The 19380-nt window shown below is 45.0% G+C and overlaps 1 protein-coding gene across 1 annotated transcript in view; it reads right to left on the bottom strand.

Moving 5' to 3' along the window:
- LOC126215284 (acetylcholine receptor subunit alpha-like) overlaps window positions 1–19380 on the bottom strand; it is a 703987-nt gene that overhangs the window by 208930 nt on the left and 475677 nt on the right. Inside the window, exon 4 of the mRNA XM_049941973.1 lies at window positions 15127–15307. Coding sequence (XP_049797930.1) covers window positions 15127–15307 — 181 coding nt within the window. The remainder of the gene's footprint in view (window positions 1–15126; window positions 15308–19380) is intronic.

Here is a 19380-nt window from a genome sequence, read left to right as displayed (position 1 = left end):
GCGTGTGCTCAGCCGCCACTTTCGTCATGCTTGGCCTCCCAGGTCCCCAGACCTCAATCCGTGCGATTATTGGCTTTGGGGTTACCTGAAGTCGCAAGTGTATCGTGATCGACCGACATCTCTAAGGATGCTGAAAGACAACATCCGACGCCAATGCCTCACCATAACTCCGGGCATGCTTTACAGTGCTCTTCACAACATTATTCCTCGACTACCACTATTGTTGAGGAATGATGGTGGACATATTGAACATTTCCTGTAAAGAACATCATCTTTGCTTTATCTTACTTTGTTATGCTAATTATTGCTATTCTGATCAGATGAAGTGCCATCTGTCGGAAATTTTTTGAACTTTTGTATTTTTTTGGTTCTAATAAAACCCCATGTCATTCCAAGCATGTGTGTCAATTTGTACCTCTCTTTCTACATTATTCCGTGATTTATTCAGTTTTCAATTTTATACTGACTTTTTGATCACCCGTTTTACTGAAATAACGTCGTGCTGTAATCTGTTAAGGGCATGGACGGATAAATGGAAAACAGAAATAAAAATCGGGTTTCCAACATAGGGTGCAGAAGTTTGAAGCCGCGAAGCTAGTCACTGTGCCACCACTTAGGATGAGCTGTTTACGCGGTAAAAGGCACATAAAGTACCTTGAGATTATTCATTGCCGTTTTATCAGTAGCAGTAGAGTATCTAAGGCTAAGCCAAGACATGTGTTCGCGTATTTTGACCCTTCGTCCTCTGAATGAAGTTTCTGGGAAATCGGTTATAATACTTGTCGTGTTCTGCTCGTGAATGTTTCACGTACGATGCCTGCACTGAGTCTGGAGGTTCCCATGCCTGTATATCACTGGGCCCAGTCCGCGGACAAACACTGTGTGTGTGAATCCTATATTGTGCGATTGAGTTTACGAGTGTTTTGAGGTTTCTGGTGTATACCAAGGATCAACGAGTGTTTCTTGACCTAAGCAAAATCAGAATCGTATGTGAAATGTCAGCATGAATTCATTTGAAAATTTCTTGGTGTCCGCGTTCCCAGTGATTCGACGATACATAGATCAGTGACGAGAGACTGGATCCATGCTAGGCGAACGAAGGTCTAGAGAACAAAATGTTTTAACTGAAGATAAATTAGATGAGGCAGAAGAGGCCTCGCAAAGTAGACTGAGAAAATTACTGCGCCTTTCAGCAATTCATAATGGTGTGGCAGTAGCACCTGCTGAAAAAAACTGTGCATGATGGGGAGTTTCATATTGAAATACCGTTTTTCTCTGATGAAGCATGGTTGTATTTGATGTTCCTAAGACATATGGAGTCTCATCTTTATCTACGATAATGACATAGACTAAAGCAAAGAATTAAAATTTGTGCCAACACCAGGTCTCGTGCTTACTAGGCAGATGTGCTACCCGTTGTACCACACTGGCGAGTTTAGAAGGGGAACGGCAATGGGCTGAGGTGTAAATTGAAATTTTTATCAATGAGGAAGACATACTAGGATAGTCCATGAACCTGTGGGAATGTGTGGCGCACCAGATAGCGCATCTGCCTCGGAGTGAGACGATGTGGGTTCGAATCCTGGCGCTGGTAGAAATTTTAATTCATTGCTTCAACCTGTGTCATTATCGTAAGCGTGACTACGCTTGTCAGGCTATGTACATTCGCAGAAAAATCGACGTTGGAGTTCCGAAACTCCTGAGCAGTTACATCCCTGAATGATGTGAAAACAGGAGTGTGGTGTGCAAATAGTGAGAGACGAATTATGGGGCCAATCTGTTTGCATGAAACAATGACTCCCCACAGGTATGTGAACAGTAAGTACATTGCATCTTCTTTTAAGAGGACTAACCTCTAACCGAGAGACCTACGATTACTTTATGCAGGACAATGCAAGACCACACACCGTCAATACCTCTATGACAGTAATACGAAGTGTTTTTGATGGTAGGATACTTCGCTAGTCTCCTGATTGGTTTAAATGGCTCTGAGCACTATGGGACTTAACATCTGAGGTCATCAGTCCCCTAGAACTTAGAATACTTGAACCTAACTAACCTAAGGACATCACATACATCCATGCTCGAGACAGTATTCGAACCTGTGACCGTAGCAGCAGCGTGGTTCCGGATTGAAGCGCCTAGAACCGCTCGGTCCCAGTGGCCGGCTCTCCTGATTGTACAGATTTACACCCATGTGATTTCGGGGATGTTAAATGCTAAGATATATGCAAAAAAATTGCCAGAGACTCACGAGTTAGTCATTTCTCAATGTGTTCAAAAGATTCCTGCCTGCTCTTGTCAGAGAGGAAACCTATTTTGAGCACCTGCTGTAAGTAAAGGTAAGGTTAATTTAGATAGATTCCATCACTGTTTACATTCAGCTCAGAGGATGTACCCGGAGCAGTATTGCGGCAGAAGCAGGGGACAACAGCCTGTAAGCTGCAGTGTGAGCTGTGGTCATCCCCCCAGGCGTCGCACGTGAAACACCCTGAATATAAAGTGCATATGTTCTTCTCCATACTTTACCGATCTACGTGTATTATACGAAGCATTCAGGTTCATTTCCCAGAACTCGCAGGGATTTTTCCTTGACTGGATGATGGAATAGAGTGGACTCAGGATAACTGAGCATTTACTTGAGAAGAACCGAAATCATACTTCGGAAAGCTGACAACAGCAAGGAGAGTGGTGTACCGACCTCATACCCCTCCACACCACATCCAATCACGCCATCTGACAGAGAATGACATTGTGGCCAGTTGGTTTCAGGTGGTTCACTGGGACTTAATGTGGAGTCATACACACTAACACAGAAAAAAAAATCCATGAGGGAATTGCCCGAATGGATCGGAAACCGTTAGATGTGATGTACTTCAATGCGAGATGCTTTTAATAATTTCCACGACGAAATTCTGTCTCGAAATCTGGCAGGAAACCCAAAGAGATTCTGGTCGTACGTAAAGCGCACCGGTGGCAAGACGCAATCAATACCTTCACTGCGCGATAACAACGGTGAAGTCACTGATGACAGTGCCACTAAAGCAGCTTTATTAAACACGGTTTTCCGAAACTCCTTGACGAAAGAAGGCGAAGTAAATATTACCCAATTTCAATCAAGAACAACTGCCAAGATGAGAAACATAAGAGTAGATATACTCGGAGTAACGAAGCAGCTTAAATCAATTAATAAAGGCAAGGCCTCCGGTCCAGATTGTATACCAGTCAGGTTCCTCTCATAGTATGCTGATAAAATAGCTCCATATTTAGCAATTATACACGACCACTCGCTCACAGAAAGATCCGTGCCTAAAGACTGGAAAATTGTTCAAGTCACACCAATATCCAAAAAGGGAAGTAGGAGTAACCCGCTGAATTACAGGCCTGTATCACTAAAGTCGATTTACAGCAGGGTTTTGGAAGATATACTGTATTCAAACATTATGAAGTACCTCGAAGGAAACGATTTATTGACACATAGTCAGCACGGTTTCAGAAAATAACCTTGTCAAACACAACTAGCTCTTTATACTCGTGAAGTAATAAGTGCTGTCGACAGGGGATGTCAAATTGATTCCATATTTTTAGATTTCCAGAAGGCTTTCGACACCGTTCCTCATAAGCGTCTTGTAACCAAACTGCGTGCCTACGGAGTATCGCCTGAGTTGTGCGACTGGATTCGTGATTTCCTGTCAAAAAGGTCACAGTTCGTTGTAATAGACGGAAAATCATCGAGTAAAACAGAAGTAATATCCGGCGTTGCTCAAAGAAGTGTTATAAGCCCTCTATTGTTCTTGATCTATGTTAACGACATAGGAGACAATATGAGTAGCCGTCTTAGATTGTTTGCAGATGGTGCTGTCATTTACCGTCTTGTAAAGTCATCAGATGATCAAAGCGACTTGCAAAATGATCTAGATAAGATATCTGTATGGTGCGAAAAGTGGCAATTGACCCTGAATAAGGAAAAGTGTGAAGTTATTCACATGACTACTAAAAGAAATCAGCTAAATTTCGATTACGCGGCAAGTCACACAAATCTGAAGGCTGTAAATTCAACTAAATACTTAGGGATTAAAGTTACATGTAACTTAAATTGGAACAGTCATATAGATAATACTGTGGCTAGAGGAAACCAAAGACTGCGATTCATTGGCAGAACGCTTAGAAGGTGCAACAGGTCTACTAAAGAGACTGCTTACACCACGCTTGTATTGCTGTGCGGTGCGGGATCCGCATCAGGTGGGACTGACGGATGATATATAAAAGGTACAAACAAGGGCAGCTCGTTTTGTATTATTGCGAAATACGGGAGATAGTGTCACAGACATGATACGTGAATTGGAGTGGCGATCATTAAAACAAAGGCGTTTTTCGTTGCGACGGGATCTTCTCACGAAATTTCAATCATCAGTTTTCTCCTCTGATTCCGAAAACATTCTGTTGGCACCCACCTACATAGAGAGAAATGATCATCACGATAAAATAAGAGAAATCAGGGCTCGCACAGAAAAATTTAAGTGCTCGTTTTTCCCGCGTGCCGTTCGAGAGTGGAACGGTAGAGAGACAGCTTGAAGGTGGTTTATTGAACCCTCTGCCAGGCACTTTATTGTCAATAGCAGAGAAATCACGTAGATGTAGATGTAGGCCATTCTTAATCCGCCTATCCCCATGATGAGTCAACTTTTTATTATTACGTCACAAATACCTAGGGTTCATCAAAGATATTTTTTTTTCATCTTGGTAGATTGCTCTATAATCGAGCGAAATTCCATTTTTCCGGTTTTTGCAAGTGAGAATTGACTCATTTGATCTTAGTTCTATAAATGGATACTGTTGATAAAATTTGATTTTGTGTGTAAATTAGACTGCACAGTGAAACTTTTACGTCTTGACATTTTAAGGTCCGGCAATTAAGCTACAATTAACGTTACGTAGATTTCGCTTCACTTCGGGGTTGATTTTCGTGAGTCCTCACATCATCAGAATGCTTGATTTCAATGAGTCCTCTCGAATCTCACCATCAGGGTGGCTGATTTGAGTGTTCGTGCGCTCAACCGCCGTAACTCTGACCCCGATCACAGCGCCATGTTCCACGTGTGTTATCAACGTTCGATACCACACTTCTTAGGGGCAGCAGATATCGACCGCGGTCGATAACAGATATCGCTGGACCCGCGAGGTCGCGACTGGCGCAGCTCCACGGCTTGTGACAAGTCTCTAGCTAGGGAATGTAGCATAGCCTTCAGCTGATAGGAAGCAAACTCTAACAAGCCGCTTAGTCAAGTATGGCATAAGTGATACCTCTCTAAATGTTTGTAATTGTATGTATTCAGCATATGAAGAAGCCTGTAACACAAGTTCAGTGCAATATACACTCCTGGAAATGGAAAAAAGAACACATTGACACCGGTGTGTCAGACCCACCATACTTGCTCCGGACACTGCGAGAGCGCTGTACAAGCAATGATCACACGCACGGCACAGCGGACACACCAGGAACCGCGGTGTTGGCCGTCGAATGGCGCTAGCTGCGCAGCATTTGTGCACCGCCGCCGTCAGTGTCAGCCAGTTTGCCGTGGCATACGGAGCTCCATCGCAGTCTTTAACACTGTAACACTGGTAGCATGCCGCGACAGCGTGGACGTGAACCGTATGTGCAGTTGACGGACTTTGAGCGAGGGCGTATAGTGGGCATGCGGGAGGCCGGGTGGACGTACCGCCGAATTGCTCAACACGTGGGGCGTGAGGTCTCCACAGTACATCGATGTTGTCGCCAGTGGTCGGCGGAAGGTGCACGTGCCCGTCGACCTGGGACCGGACCGCAGCGACGCACGGATGCACGCCAAGGCCGTAGGATCCTACGCAGTGCCGTAGGGGACCGCACCGCCACTTCCCAGCAAATTAGGGACACTGTTGCTCCTGGGGTATCGGCGAGGACCATTCGCAACCGTCTCCATGAAGCTGGGCTACGGTCCCGCACACCGTTAGGCCGTCTTCCGCTCACGCCCCAACATCGTGCAGCCCGCCTCCAGTGGTGTCGCGACAGGCGTGAATGGAGGGACGAATGGAGACGTGTCGTCTTCAGCGATGAGAGTCGCTTCTGCCTTGGTGCCAATGATGGTCGTATGCGTGTTTGGCGCCGTGCAGGTGAGCGCCACAATGAGGACTGCATACGACCGAGGCACACAGGGACAACACCCGGCATCATGGTGTGGGGAGCGATCTTCTACACTGGCCGTACACCACTGGTGATCGTCGAGGGGACACTGAATAGTGCACGGTACATCCAAACCGTCATCGAACCCATCGTTCTACCATTCCTAGACCGGCAAGGGAACTTGCTGTTCCAACAGGACAATGCACGTCCGCATGTATCCCGTGCCACCCAACGTGCTCTAGAAGGTGTAAGTCAACTACCCTGGCCAGCAAGATCTCCGGATCTGTCCCCCATTGAGCATGTTTGGGACTGGATGAAGCGTCGTCTCACGCGGTCTGCACGTCCAGCACGAACGCTGGTCCAACTGAGGCGCCAGGTGGAAATGGCATGGCAAGCCGTTCCACAGGACTACATCCAGCATCTCTACGATCGTCTCCATGGGAGAATAGCAGCCTGCATTGCTGCGAAAGGTGGATATACACTGTACTAGTGCCGACATTGTGCATGCTCTGTTGCCTGTGTCTATGTGCCTGGGGTTCTGTCAGTGTGATCATGTGATGTATCTGACCCCAGGAATGTGTCAATAAAGTTTCCCCTTCCTGAGACAATGAATTCACGGTGTTCTTATTTCAATTTCCAGGAGTGTATATTGTTTTTTACCTATTACTACTAATTATTTCAGTCTTTGCACATAAGGCTATGTAGCCAGCTCCTTACCGAATTCACTGCCAAACCTGCAATATATGTTTCTATTTATCATCGGCCACCTATCATGATAACTGTCGATTAGAATCATAACACCACGAATGAAAAAAACTGTTTTAGATAAACCGTAGGTTTGGCGTATAATACGAATCTGCAATAGAATAGGAGATTTCCCGTATTTTAATGTAAAAATATGCCCCTTTCCCATAGGAGGAATGGGGGTTAGGGGGCGTCAGTGGCAGCAGAGGCACATACTTTTGATACGATTGATTTCTTAGTGAGGGTGCAACTGCACGAACTTTTCTTACTAGAAGCTCCTTCTTTCTCTTATTCTTTTACTTATTTTCATACTGAGAAACTTCCTCTACAACTTTCTGCTCACTAGCAAGGATTGTTCCACGTGGAATCTAAATATCTCTTTTCCAAAAGTTATCAGTACACACTGCACCACAAAACTTCTTTCCCATTAACTCTGTCCAACTGGTATTACATTTCACATAAACCTACAGACTTTCAAGAACCAGAAAGTCTGATCTGAGCAGTGTACAGGTTTTGACATATGTACAGAGAACTTTTCTACACTGCCAGTGATTGTAACAGGTGTGTCGCCGCGCGGCGTAACCGCGAGGTCTATGGGCGTCTTGCCACGGTCCGCGAGGTTTCCCCGTCGGAGGTTCGACTCCTCCCTCGGGCATGGGTGTGTGTGTGTGTGTGTGTCGTACTTAGCGTAAGTTAGTGTAAGTTGGATTATGTAGTGTGTAATCTTAGGGACCGATAACCTCAGCAGTTTCGTCCCATAATACCCTACCACAAATTACCAATTTCTAACAGGTGTGTCAGTTTTTCACATCCATGTATATGCTTCAGAAAGAGGTCTCATTCTGCAAGTTACTCACGACTGAAGAGCATGTATGCTGCCGAAGTAGTGTGCTGACTCACTGAACCGAACAACATACGTACTATAACCTACCATCATCTGGTAACGACGGCGGAAATCATTCCCTAGAATGACGTTAGAAGCCCTCCGGTGTCTCCTCACAACTTCCATGTCAAAACAACATATAACGTAATCTATCTGCAAATTTACAAAAAATGTTCCTGCAGCTACCATAACTTCTTCCCCTAATCTATTAATCTTACAGTGAAACAGCTTCAGTTCACACCTATCACTATGAGAAAGAAACAATACACTAATCTCAGTGTCTGTACCTACAATACTTTGATAATCCTTTGCCTTCTAAATTATATTAGCCATCTCATTTACATTTCCGCATCGAACAGGATTAATTATTATTGTTGGGGGTGAGGGTAGGTAGCAAGTCGTGGCTCTCATTGTTGTGCCCCTGGCACTGAGCTGCATTCGGTCTGTTGTATTTTACACAAGATTTCACTGCCGATAATGCTGCTTCTCATTTTGTGCTGCATCATTACTTACGTGTCCTGACACATGGTGTTTGGTACAACACAGAGTTCGACAGGGCTCAGCAGTTTTGTTTGGCTTCTCATGGCATTTGCAATTTGTTTTGGTTACAACGATGCGTGGTTTCTCCAAATTCGCGATGAAGTTGGAAGGAATCGTCCTGCCTCTTTACGGAATAGGGCTGAACTCACTGCCTCATGAAGTGACATAGGTAATATTGACTTTTCCTCTGGATCATGTTTTTTCATACATTGCCTACATTTCGAGGTATTTACTTTTTCCAAGTCAAAACAAACACCCCGCATATATCTGGAACGCGACCTAACAGTTTCGCACTACTTTTTACTGCAATGTGTGTGTACTGGTAAAAAATGGTTAAAATGGTTCTGAGCATTATGGGACTTAACATCTGACGTCATCAGTACCCTAGACTTAGAACTACTTAAACCTAACTAACCTAAGGACATCACACACATCCATGCCCGAGGCAGAATTCGAACCTGCGACCGTAGTGGTCTCGCGTTTCCAGAGTGAAGCGCCTAGAACCGCTCGGCCACTGCGGCCGGCGTGTGTACTGGTCTCCGGGGGTGAAGTACGTAATTCTTTGGTACATTCATGGGTGTGCGAAGGTATTGGATGAAGTTGAAACCTGACAGAGCAGTTAAGGTGACATGATAACATTTATTATGCTTTAATCATCACTTGGAAATTATGCCTCATGCGAAATTTAAAATCCGCCATCAACAAGTTTCCTGATCGTTATAAATGTTACTTTATTACAGTACTTCGATTTGGCGAAACCCAAAGCAAGTGAGATGGTAGAAAAAAAATTCTGCTTGGTGGGCCCAGAGGATGGTGCAATATCGACCGGTCACCGTGTCATCCTCTGTCATATGACTCCATTGGGATGCGTTGTGGAGGGACATATGGTCAGCGCATCGCTCTCACTGCTGTTGTCGGATTTCTAGCCCTTGGAGGCGCTAGTTCTTGCTAACAAGGGAACCTCCCCACCGCACCCCCCTCAGATTTAGTTATAAGTTGGCACAGTAGATAGGCCTTGAAAAACTGAACACAGATCAATCGAGAAAACAGGAAGAAGTTATGTGGAACTATGAAAAAAATAAGTAAAATATACAAACTGAGTAGTTCATTCGCAAGATAGGCAACATCAAGGAGAGCGCGAGCTCAGCAGCGCCGTAGTCCCGTGGTTAGCGTGAGTAGCTGCAGACCGAGAGGTCCTTGATTCAAGTCTTCCCTCGACTGAAAATTTTACTTGCTTTATTTTCGCAAAGTTATGATCTGTCCGTTCGTTCATTGACGTTTCTGTTCACTGCAATAAGTTTAGTGTCTGTGTTTTGCGACCGCACCGCAAAACCGTGCGATTAGTAGACGAAAGGACGTGCCTCTCCAATGGGAACCGAATCGCAAGGTCATAGGTCAACCGATTCCTACACGGGAAAACACGTCTGATACATGCTACACGACACTGGTGACGGCATGTGCGTCACATGACAGGAATATGTTGTCGACCCACCTAACGTGTACACTAGGCGAATGGGTAAAAAGATTCTTCTACCTTGCCCGATTTAGGTTTTCTTGTAGATGTGATAATCACTCCCAAAATAGTGATGACAACGTAAGAGTTTGTCACATAAACTGAAAATAAAAAATTATAATTTTCACTCAAAGGAAGACTTGAACCTAGGACATCTCGTTCCGTAGCTGCTCTCACTAACCACGGGACCACGGAGCAGCTTGTCTTCCAGCGTCCCTGATGTTGCCTACCTTCGCATGGACTACTCAGTTTGTATATTTTACTGATTTTTTTCATAGTTCCACACAACTTCTTCCTGTTTTCTCGATTGATCTGTGTTCAGTTTTTCAAGGTCTATCCACTGCGCCAACTTATAACTAAATCTGAGGGGGGTGTGCGATGGGGAGGTTCCCTTGTAAGTTGCCATCAAAAGGTTGAGTGCACCATGTCCATTTCCTCGAACCGAGAAAAGTGCCTGTCACTATTGGGAACTGAAGGGAAGTGCAGTACATGACATGCTGATTACTTAGATACGTAGGCAAACTGAGTAAGGCAACGGGCTGACATATTTCAGCATAGTTAGTGACGAAAATCACCACGAATGACTATACACCCACAATATACGTTTGTTGTTTTCCCATAGTTTCGAAGATGAGAAACCCGTTTTGAGTTGCAAAAACTTTGTCGAAACGTCTTTGGGTGAAATGAAAATAGTGCTTCATGGTGGAGACGGCAGTTGTTTTGGTGTCTCTGACACAAAACGGACCATTTAATAGAAGAGTTGAAGCGGTACAGGGTGAATCACCAAAGCTGTTAACCAAACATATTTTAGGAACCATCAAATTTCTCCAAGCAAGAATTCCAACACTTGATATTACACGATGGGGTGGGCATAACACCGAGTCTTTAGTGGCCCCAACAGTTTTGTCTAGCAAAATTCTGAGCAACTTTGCAAAAGGGGTTGAAATGGCTCTGAGCACTATGGGACTTAACTTCTGAGGTCATCAGTCCCCCAGAACTTAGAACTACTTAAACCTAACTAACTTAAGGACATCACACACATCCATGCCCGAGGGAGGATTCGAACCTGCGACCGTAGCGGTCGCGCGGTTCCAGACTGAAGCGCCTAGAACCGCTCGGCCACCCCCGCCGGCCAACTTTGCAAAAGAAGCATTACAGAGTCCTTCGAGACACAACAGAATGCTTCTTATTTCTTGCATAAAGAAATTTTATAGAAAAAATAGGAGTATGAATCTGTTTAAAAAGAATGTAACTTCCCCATCTCTTTCTCTCCCCCCCCCCCCCTTACCGTTTATCTCAGGTTTGCTTTTTTCACGATTTGGCAAATCTGTTTTACTTAACTTTGGGTTAGAATGCCAATCTCTCTTAACACTCGTCAGTTACCATAAGGGAGCGAAGTCGTGTACGCGATATTCTGTCTCCGAATCGTGCAATCTTTGTTGTGTGTGCTATGATACTTTACCTGTTTGCGTATTGTTTTTTGTGAGAGAAGATTGGTAACCAGCTAAGCATTTGAATAAACGAGCGTGGAAAACCGCCTAAAAGCCACACGTCAGAGTAGCCGGTGTACCACATCATCGGTTGTTAATCTGCAGCGCTGGTTGGATCTTGGCCTGCCACACCTACCTCCGTCGCAAACTAGCATGCTACACATTAAGTGACACGGCCAGGTCTTAAAAAGAACATGATCAAATTTCATAAATCTCTATTGTGTGAATGTGTTAGTAGACAGGAATGTTACGAGCTTCATAAGTAACGTATGTGTATCCAACGAGATTCGCTATTTAATTTTTTTGGAGAAATATTTCTAGGACATAGCTATTCATTTTCTGTAGCACTCTTGAGAGTTCGTATATCAAACCGCCTGACCTAGACGGTCGTTCACCTATAGAAATACTGCCCACAGGAATGGATTAATCATCGCAGTTATTCCTGCAGCAATGTGTGTGGCACTAGTTAAACTGAGCACATCTCAGGAAAAACATTCCAGCAGCTGAGTGTACAACAAAATTTCAGTATTCTCGCCCACCATTACTAACCTAAATCTTTTTTTCTAAATGTTGAATGGGTCCGAATATATTTCATGTTAACAGCTTTGGTACTTCACGCTGTATAATTGTTTTCCTGAAGCTTGAATGTTGTATCAGACGGTACCACTGAACTGTTTCTATGGAGCACCATTTTCAAAGATCTTCGTTGATCCGTTATGGACCATGGGACAACGGCTGGCACGTATTTCTTGATGCAATAATTTACCAACAGCCGTATGTATTGTAGATATTTATTTCATGAATTTCTTATGTGCTACCAGTTTCGGCATTACACTGATGCCATCTTCAGGCCCCACACGTCATAGTCGTAAAATCGCTATACACGGAAGGAGCTATATAATTGGATCCGTGAATCAAATCGTTATGCAACAGCTTTTGGTGATCAGCGATTTTACGACTGTGACGTATGGGGCCTGAAGATGGCATCCATGTAATGCCGAAACTGCTAGCACATAAGAAGTTCATAAAATAAATTTCTACATACGGCTGTTGGTAAATTACTGCCTCAAGAATTTTTTAAGGATAGTTTAAACTGTTGGTGTAGGATTCCTGCAGAGTGTTAATAGTCGTGCCAAAAATGCTGACGCTTATGCCAGTCATATCATAATGTATCAATGAGATTTTTTTCTTATGGTGCACGTGCTCATCATCATAAAAGGTAATTTTGACAGTAGGTGTAGAGCCCTGATGGGGCGTAAATGATCATGGCGGGATATGGAGTGCATTGCTGTACCAGATGGTATCGCTGAAACGTTTCTATGGAGCAGTCACTCATCATCATCATCATCAATTATTGTTTTGGTGCTTGATGTAGGACCCCTGTAGAGCATCAATAGCCATTGTAACATACACAGTTTATTGGTGGAGTTTATGCAGACTGCATCAGATGGAATCGCTGAAACTTTTCTACAGAGCAGTTGATCATCATCATCATCATTATGATCATCATCATCGCAATCATGAAGGATGGTTCTCACTTTTGGATTAGGACTCCCATAGGCAACGGCATAACAGAGTACGAACCTGAAGCCTATTCATGTGGGCGAGATGGTACCTCCAAAACGTGGCTGTGGAGCACTTGTTTATCGTCATCGTCAGGAATAGTTTTGGCTGCTGGTGTAGGATCCCTATAAGATGGTAATGGTGAATTACAACGTAGTACTGACAGTATACATCATTACCTAAAGATGACGATGCTGTGGCATTTATTAGAACAGATGTACCAAAATAGCTAATTATATTAACTAAACTTTAGTCATGATTTTTGTCACCATTGTCAAGTAAGTCTAGACTGAAGTGACGTCCATAGTACGTAGTTGTATTGTATGTTAACCGGGGGCCTAGAAACGACGGAGAGGCTCCGTCACTGCCGCAGCCGCAGCGGTCCACAACCCCACGACGACTACCGCAGTCCACTTCACCCATCTGCCATCCTACACCGAACCCACGGTTATTGTGCGGTTTGGCCCCCGGTGGACCCCCCCCCCTGGCCCCCCCTCCCCCAGGGAACGTCTCACACGAGATGAGTGTAGCCCCTATGTTTGCGTGGTAGAGTAATGGTGGGGTACATGTACGTGGAGAACTTGTTTGTGCAGCAATCGCCGACGTAGTGTAACTGAGGTGGAATAAGGGGAACAAGCCCACATTCGCCGAGGCAGATGGAAAACCGCCTAAACACCATCCACAGACTGGCCGGCACACCAGACCTCGACACAAGTCCGCCGGTCGGATTCGTGCCGGGGACCAGGCGCTCCTTCCCACTCCGAAAAGCTGTGCATTAGACCGCTCGGCTAGCCAGGCGGGCATATTGCGTGGTTAGTGGACTGTCTTATAACTAGCCCACTGAAATGTCGTGTGGCTAGGGCCTCCCGTCGGGTAGACCGTTCGCCTGGTGCAGAAGTTGACGCCACTTGGGCGACCTGCGCGTCGATGGGGATGAAATGATGATGATTAGGACAACACAACACCCAGTCCCTGAGCGGAGAAAATGTCCGACCCAGCCGGGAATAGAACCCGGGACCTTAGGATTGACATTCCGTCACGCTGACCACTCAGCTACCGGGGCCGGACACTAGCCCACTAACGGCGCAAAATGGACGCCACGTGAATGTAGATGTACTTGACAATGGTGATAAATGCTGATAAAGTCTGCAGTGAATAAAGATTAGTTATTATAAGCAGCTATTTTGGTGCATCTATCGTAATGATTATTTGGTTATCGGGTATATACAGGGTGATCAAAAAGTCAGTATAAATTTGAAAACTGAATAAATCAAGGAATAATGTAGATAGAGAGGTACAAATTGATACACATACTTGGAGTGACATGGGGTTTTATTAGAACCAAACAAATACAAAAGTTCAAAAATGCCCGACAGATGGCGCTTCATCTGATCAGAATAGCAATAATTAGCATAACAAAGTAAGACAAAGCAAAGATGATGTTCCTTACAGGAAATGCTCAATATGTCCACCATCATTCCTCAACAATAGCTGTAGTCGATGAATAATGTTGCGAACGGCACTGTAAAGCATGTCCGGAGTTAGGGTGAGGCATTGGCGTCGGATGTTATCTTTCAGCATTCCTAGAGATGTCGGTCAATCACGATACACTTGCGACTTCAGGTAACCCCAAAGCCAATAATCGCACGGACTGAGGTCTGGGGACCTGGGAGGCCAAGCACGATGAAATTGGCGGCTGAGCACACGATCATCACCAAACGACGCGCCCAAGAGATCTTTCATGTGTTTAGCAAAAGGGGTTTTTTTGGTTCTAATAAAACCCCATGTCATCCCAAGCATGTGTATCAATTTTTACCTCTCTATCTACATTATTCCGTGGTTTATTAAGTTTTCAAATTTATACTGACTTTTTGATCACCTGGTATTATGCTGCTGGACCTAAAGGAGAACAATTTCTGTGACGACGTTAGATTTTGCCAACGATATTCAGAATCTCAGGAACATGGTTTAGTATACCTGGGAAAGCTTTAGATGCAGATGCATTTCGATCATAATTCTCATTTGAACACGGGTTCTTTCGAGAAGTGATGTGAGTGGGGGTGAGCCTACCTCTGTTGAAGAAAAGTACGGCTGCTGGAGAGCGAAGTGTTGCGAGTGGTGTAGTGAGAGGTGTAGGTGTAGGTGTGAGAGTGTGTGTGTGTGTGTGTGTGTGTGTGTGTGTGTGTGTGTGTGTGTGTGTGGCGAGCAGCAGGCGGTGAGGAAGAGGCGTCACCTTGAAACCGTCATAGGTCCAACTGCCTAGCTTCAAGACACACGTCTGCACGTCGTAGGGAAAGAACTCAACATCGATAGAGCACGAGGACTTGTAGACGGCCGGCGGCTGCCACATGACCAGCCCCGTGTAGTAGACGGTCGCCTTGGTCTTGATGGTCACCTCGTAGCTCCCGTCGGCGCTGCAACCGACAAAGCGGTCCCGCACAGCAGGGTCAGTCTCCGAGCGGTCCCCCGGGCTCCAGAAGGCGGCGCGGTGGCGACTGCACGGGACACCTGGAGGCTCCGGTCTGGCGGTCTGGACTCCTGCGGGCAGCGCAGCAGCGGCCACACACCCACACCCACACACACACACCCACACACACATGCACAAACTTCGCAGCAACGCCAGCACTATAAAGTCCACACACACGTCTACGCGATGCCTCGGACGTGTTGTCATCCGAGGCTCGAGCCGTTTCAGCATTGACACTGGTCACATCTGCTGTGCGTTGACCAGGTCAATGAGCATGACCAGCCATACATACACTTACCACACTCACGATGGATATGTCAAATTTTTACGCAGGGAGAACATAATAAATCCCGAACCAACCTGCCTTTCCCTCCTGCCATACACATTTTAAAACTGTCCCAGTGAAGCCAAAATAAGCACACAGTCTGCTGAACCAGCTCCAAACACATCAATTGGTGAAGTCGACACCACAATATACAACACTGAATGATAACACTGCATTACTTACTCGAGTAAGCTTGCACAAAAATACGATTGTTTTTTCGCTACTTAAAGTAAAAAGAGAGAATGAGAGAGAGAGAATGAGAAAGAGAGAGAGGTGCAATAGAAATTAAATTTTATTTTTAAGTTACTGCTCTGCTGTGTTTAACATGTTAATTGGCAGCACAACCAACTTTTAATGCTGCCTGTAGCATGCAGATGGTTACAATACAATACCAGATAATGGTTGGGATGACATATTGGTAGGATCGGAATGGAGTTCAGAATGTACCAGCCCACAGCATCCGTTGCGACAGGGTTGCCAACAAGTCATGCACTTGCTCTCTTTGGTCTTTATAACTACATATTGCTACTTTTCACAAGTCACTACATTGTGGAAGGGTACTGATTCGGTTGAACACTGATTTTGACCTGTCGAATCTCTAACGCTAATGCTGAGTAAATGATTAATACTACAAAACAACGAAGGTCATTAGTCTGCTGTTCACCCCTCGGGACAGAAACAGAGCCGCATGTAATGTAAATTGTGTGTGTGCTGGTACGAGGAAGTGTTCAAAGTGTGTGCGTAGCGTGTATCCAAGGCGAAACGTGCGAACGAACACAGTATTCACCAAGTGAGATGTGAGAAACCGCCTAAAAACAATATCCAGGCACACCGATCCCTCGTCTTAAATCCACAGGGTGGATTCTATCCTGTGCCAGTGTGCCTCCCCGTCCCGGAAACGGTCATATAACACACGCGCCTATCCAGGCGGGTATAGAATCCCTAGCATCACACACAGAGAGGCTCTGCTATAAAGGCGAAGCAGGGTACTGCCTAAGGCGCAGAAGTTTCGCAGGTGCCACATTTTCGGACAAAAGCTGTGAAAGCGTGCAGCCCAGCGAGTGATTTTTCATAAATTTTGTTTCAAAAAAATGTTCAAATGTGTGTGAAATCTTACGGGACTTAACTGCTAAGATCATCAGTCCCTAAGCTTACACACTACTTAACCTAAATTATCCTAAGGACAAACACACACACCCATGCCCGAGGGAGGACTCGAACCTCCGCCGGGACCAGCCGCACAGTCCATGACTGCAGCGCCCTAGACCGCTCGGCTAATCTCGCGCGGCAAATTTTGTTTACACATGTCAGTATGAGAATGCGTGGTTTATAGTTCGGAGGTGGTAGGAGTGAATATTTTGAGTTAAAGCTACATAATTGTTGTACCACATTTATTCAATTAAATATCTCTTAACTCAATGCTGATTCTTGTACTCCAGTCAGGTGCAATTGGACAGTAACACAATACTCAGAGATATGGAAACAGCAAATAATAGTGTAAAATCCATATCGCTATGCTGATAACTTTTAACGCCTGCATTACTCGACTAAGTGGATGGTAGGCCGGATATGGGGAGAAGTAAGTTGCTCACATGACTAGGTACAGCAAAACTGCAATTACAAGTACTGTGTGTTATTGCCTAGCAAGCGAAGCCCTGAAAGTGATTGCGGAAATGGCTCTCGACGATGACAAAGAAAAGGGAGTGAAAGTAGTGACGAAAAGACGACAGAGCGTGTAAGCAATATACACTTCCTGGAGAAGTACTCAAAAGAGGATGTGGAAACGAAATGAAACATCACTGGTTGATAGAGTAAGTGGTGTTATTTCAGATGTTACAGAATGGAGTAGCATTTACTTGACAGGTTCAAATGGCTCTGAGCACTATGGGACTTAACATCTTAGGTCATCAGTCCCCTAGAACTTAGAACTACTTAAACGTAACTAACCTAAGGACATCATACACATCCATGCCCGAGGCAGGATTCGAACCTGCGGCCGTAGCAGTCGCGCGGTTCCAGACTGAAGCGCCTAGAACCGCTCGGCCACAACGGCCGGCCGTTCCAGAATAGAGTAGCATTTACTTGACAGTATAAGCCCACTTATCCGTGCGTTGTTGCACCCCCTCTGCTCTGAGTGCTTGCACTGATTCGATTGGAACGTGTTTCATAAAACCGCTTATCTTCTCCTGAGACAAGCTTGCACAGAACTGTTTCAAACATTCCTTCAAACACTGGCACTTGAACGGAGTTGGCGGCTGAGATAGTCCATACGAGTTCCGTCGGGGACAGGTCTGCGTATTTTCCTGCCCATGGGAGTATCTCAACATCACGCACACGGAGATACGCGTGCAATGTTTGGAAGAGTATGGTCCTGCTGAAAACTGCACATGAGAGGTAATGAAAAAGTACGCAAGATGTCCGCGAGGTATTATTGTGCCTGCTGTAACTCTCGTAACTGGGAACTACAACTCTGATGATTTAGACCAAGTCTTGTCATTGCATCACTTTTTTTCTGAAGCAGTCATGTGCAAAATTGCAGAAGGAAGGTCTCGATGCTGAAACTCAAACGTCTAGAAGCAAAACCCAGGCAATAAATATCCCACTGATGTTATGGATAAATGTGTCGTTAGGCATAAATTTTTTGTGATTTGTTTGTAGTGCGAAGAAATACCAGCTCTGCGAAAACTTTACAGCTTTTGTTACACAGAAGTGCACTTCAAGTGTAGCAAGGTATAACTGAGAACGTTTATTTTGTCTGGTTTTGAAAGGTACCTAAGCACTGAACAACTGAATTCTGATGAATCATTTCAACATGATTTCTTAACTTATGCTGTCTCGTCAGTGTATATTAAAATGGTTCAAATGGCTCTGAGCACTATGGGACTTAACATCTATGGTCATCAGTCCCCTAGAACTTAGAACTACTTAAACCTAACTAACCTAAGGACATCACACAACACCCAGTCATCACGAGGCAGAGAAAATCCCTGACCCCGCCGGGAATCGAACCCGGGAACCCGGACGTGGGAAGCGGGAACGCTACCGTACGACCACGAGCTGCGGACTCAGTGTATATTACAACTCGTTAGTAAACGTAGTATACACTGACGAGACAGCATAAGTTAAGAAACCATGTTGAAATGATTCATCAGAATTCAGTTGTTCAGTGGTTCATTTATTCGAAAAGTGGATTCAGACACACTACTGAGTAAATGAACGTTGTCGAAGTGGGCGGACAGTACTGTTAAACAGTAGTGTCCTTCAGTGTTTGCCGGCCGGAGTGGCCGTGCGGTTCTAGGCGCTACAGTCTGGAACCGAGCGACCGCTACGTCGCGGGTTCGAATCCTGCCTCGGGCATGGATGTGTGTGATGTCCTTAGGTTAGTTAGGTTTAATTGGTTCTAAGTTCTAGGCGACTGATGACCTCAGAAGTTAAGTCGCATAGTGCTCAGAGCCATTTGAACCTTCAGTGTTTACTTGTAGCACTATTCAGATCGTACACACGTAGCGTTTGACGAGACTCCACATGTAAGGAAACTGGACTGTAAGCTGTTACCACCTCCCTTCCGTGTCGTTCGGTCATTAAAAATTGTGGTGCTGCCTCTATGGGCCGGTTTTCTGTTCGCTTTGTCAGGCCGTAAAGTTAGATCCATATAAATAATATAAATTTAGCCTACAGGCCAAAATCATTTCTTT

This window comes from Schistocerca nitens, chromosome 12, assembly GCF_023898315.1.
Source record: "Schistocerca nitens isolate TAMUIC-IGC-003100 chromosome 12, iqSchNite1.1, whole genome shotgun sequence".
NCBI lineage: Eukaryota > Metazoa > Arthropoda > Insecta > Orthoptera > Acrididae > Schistocerca > Schistocerca nitens.
This window is presented reverse-complemented; position numbering and strand designations above follow the sequence as displayed.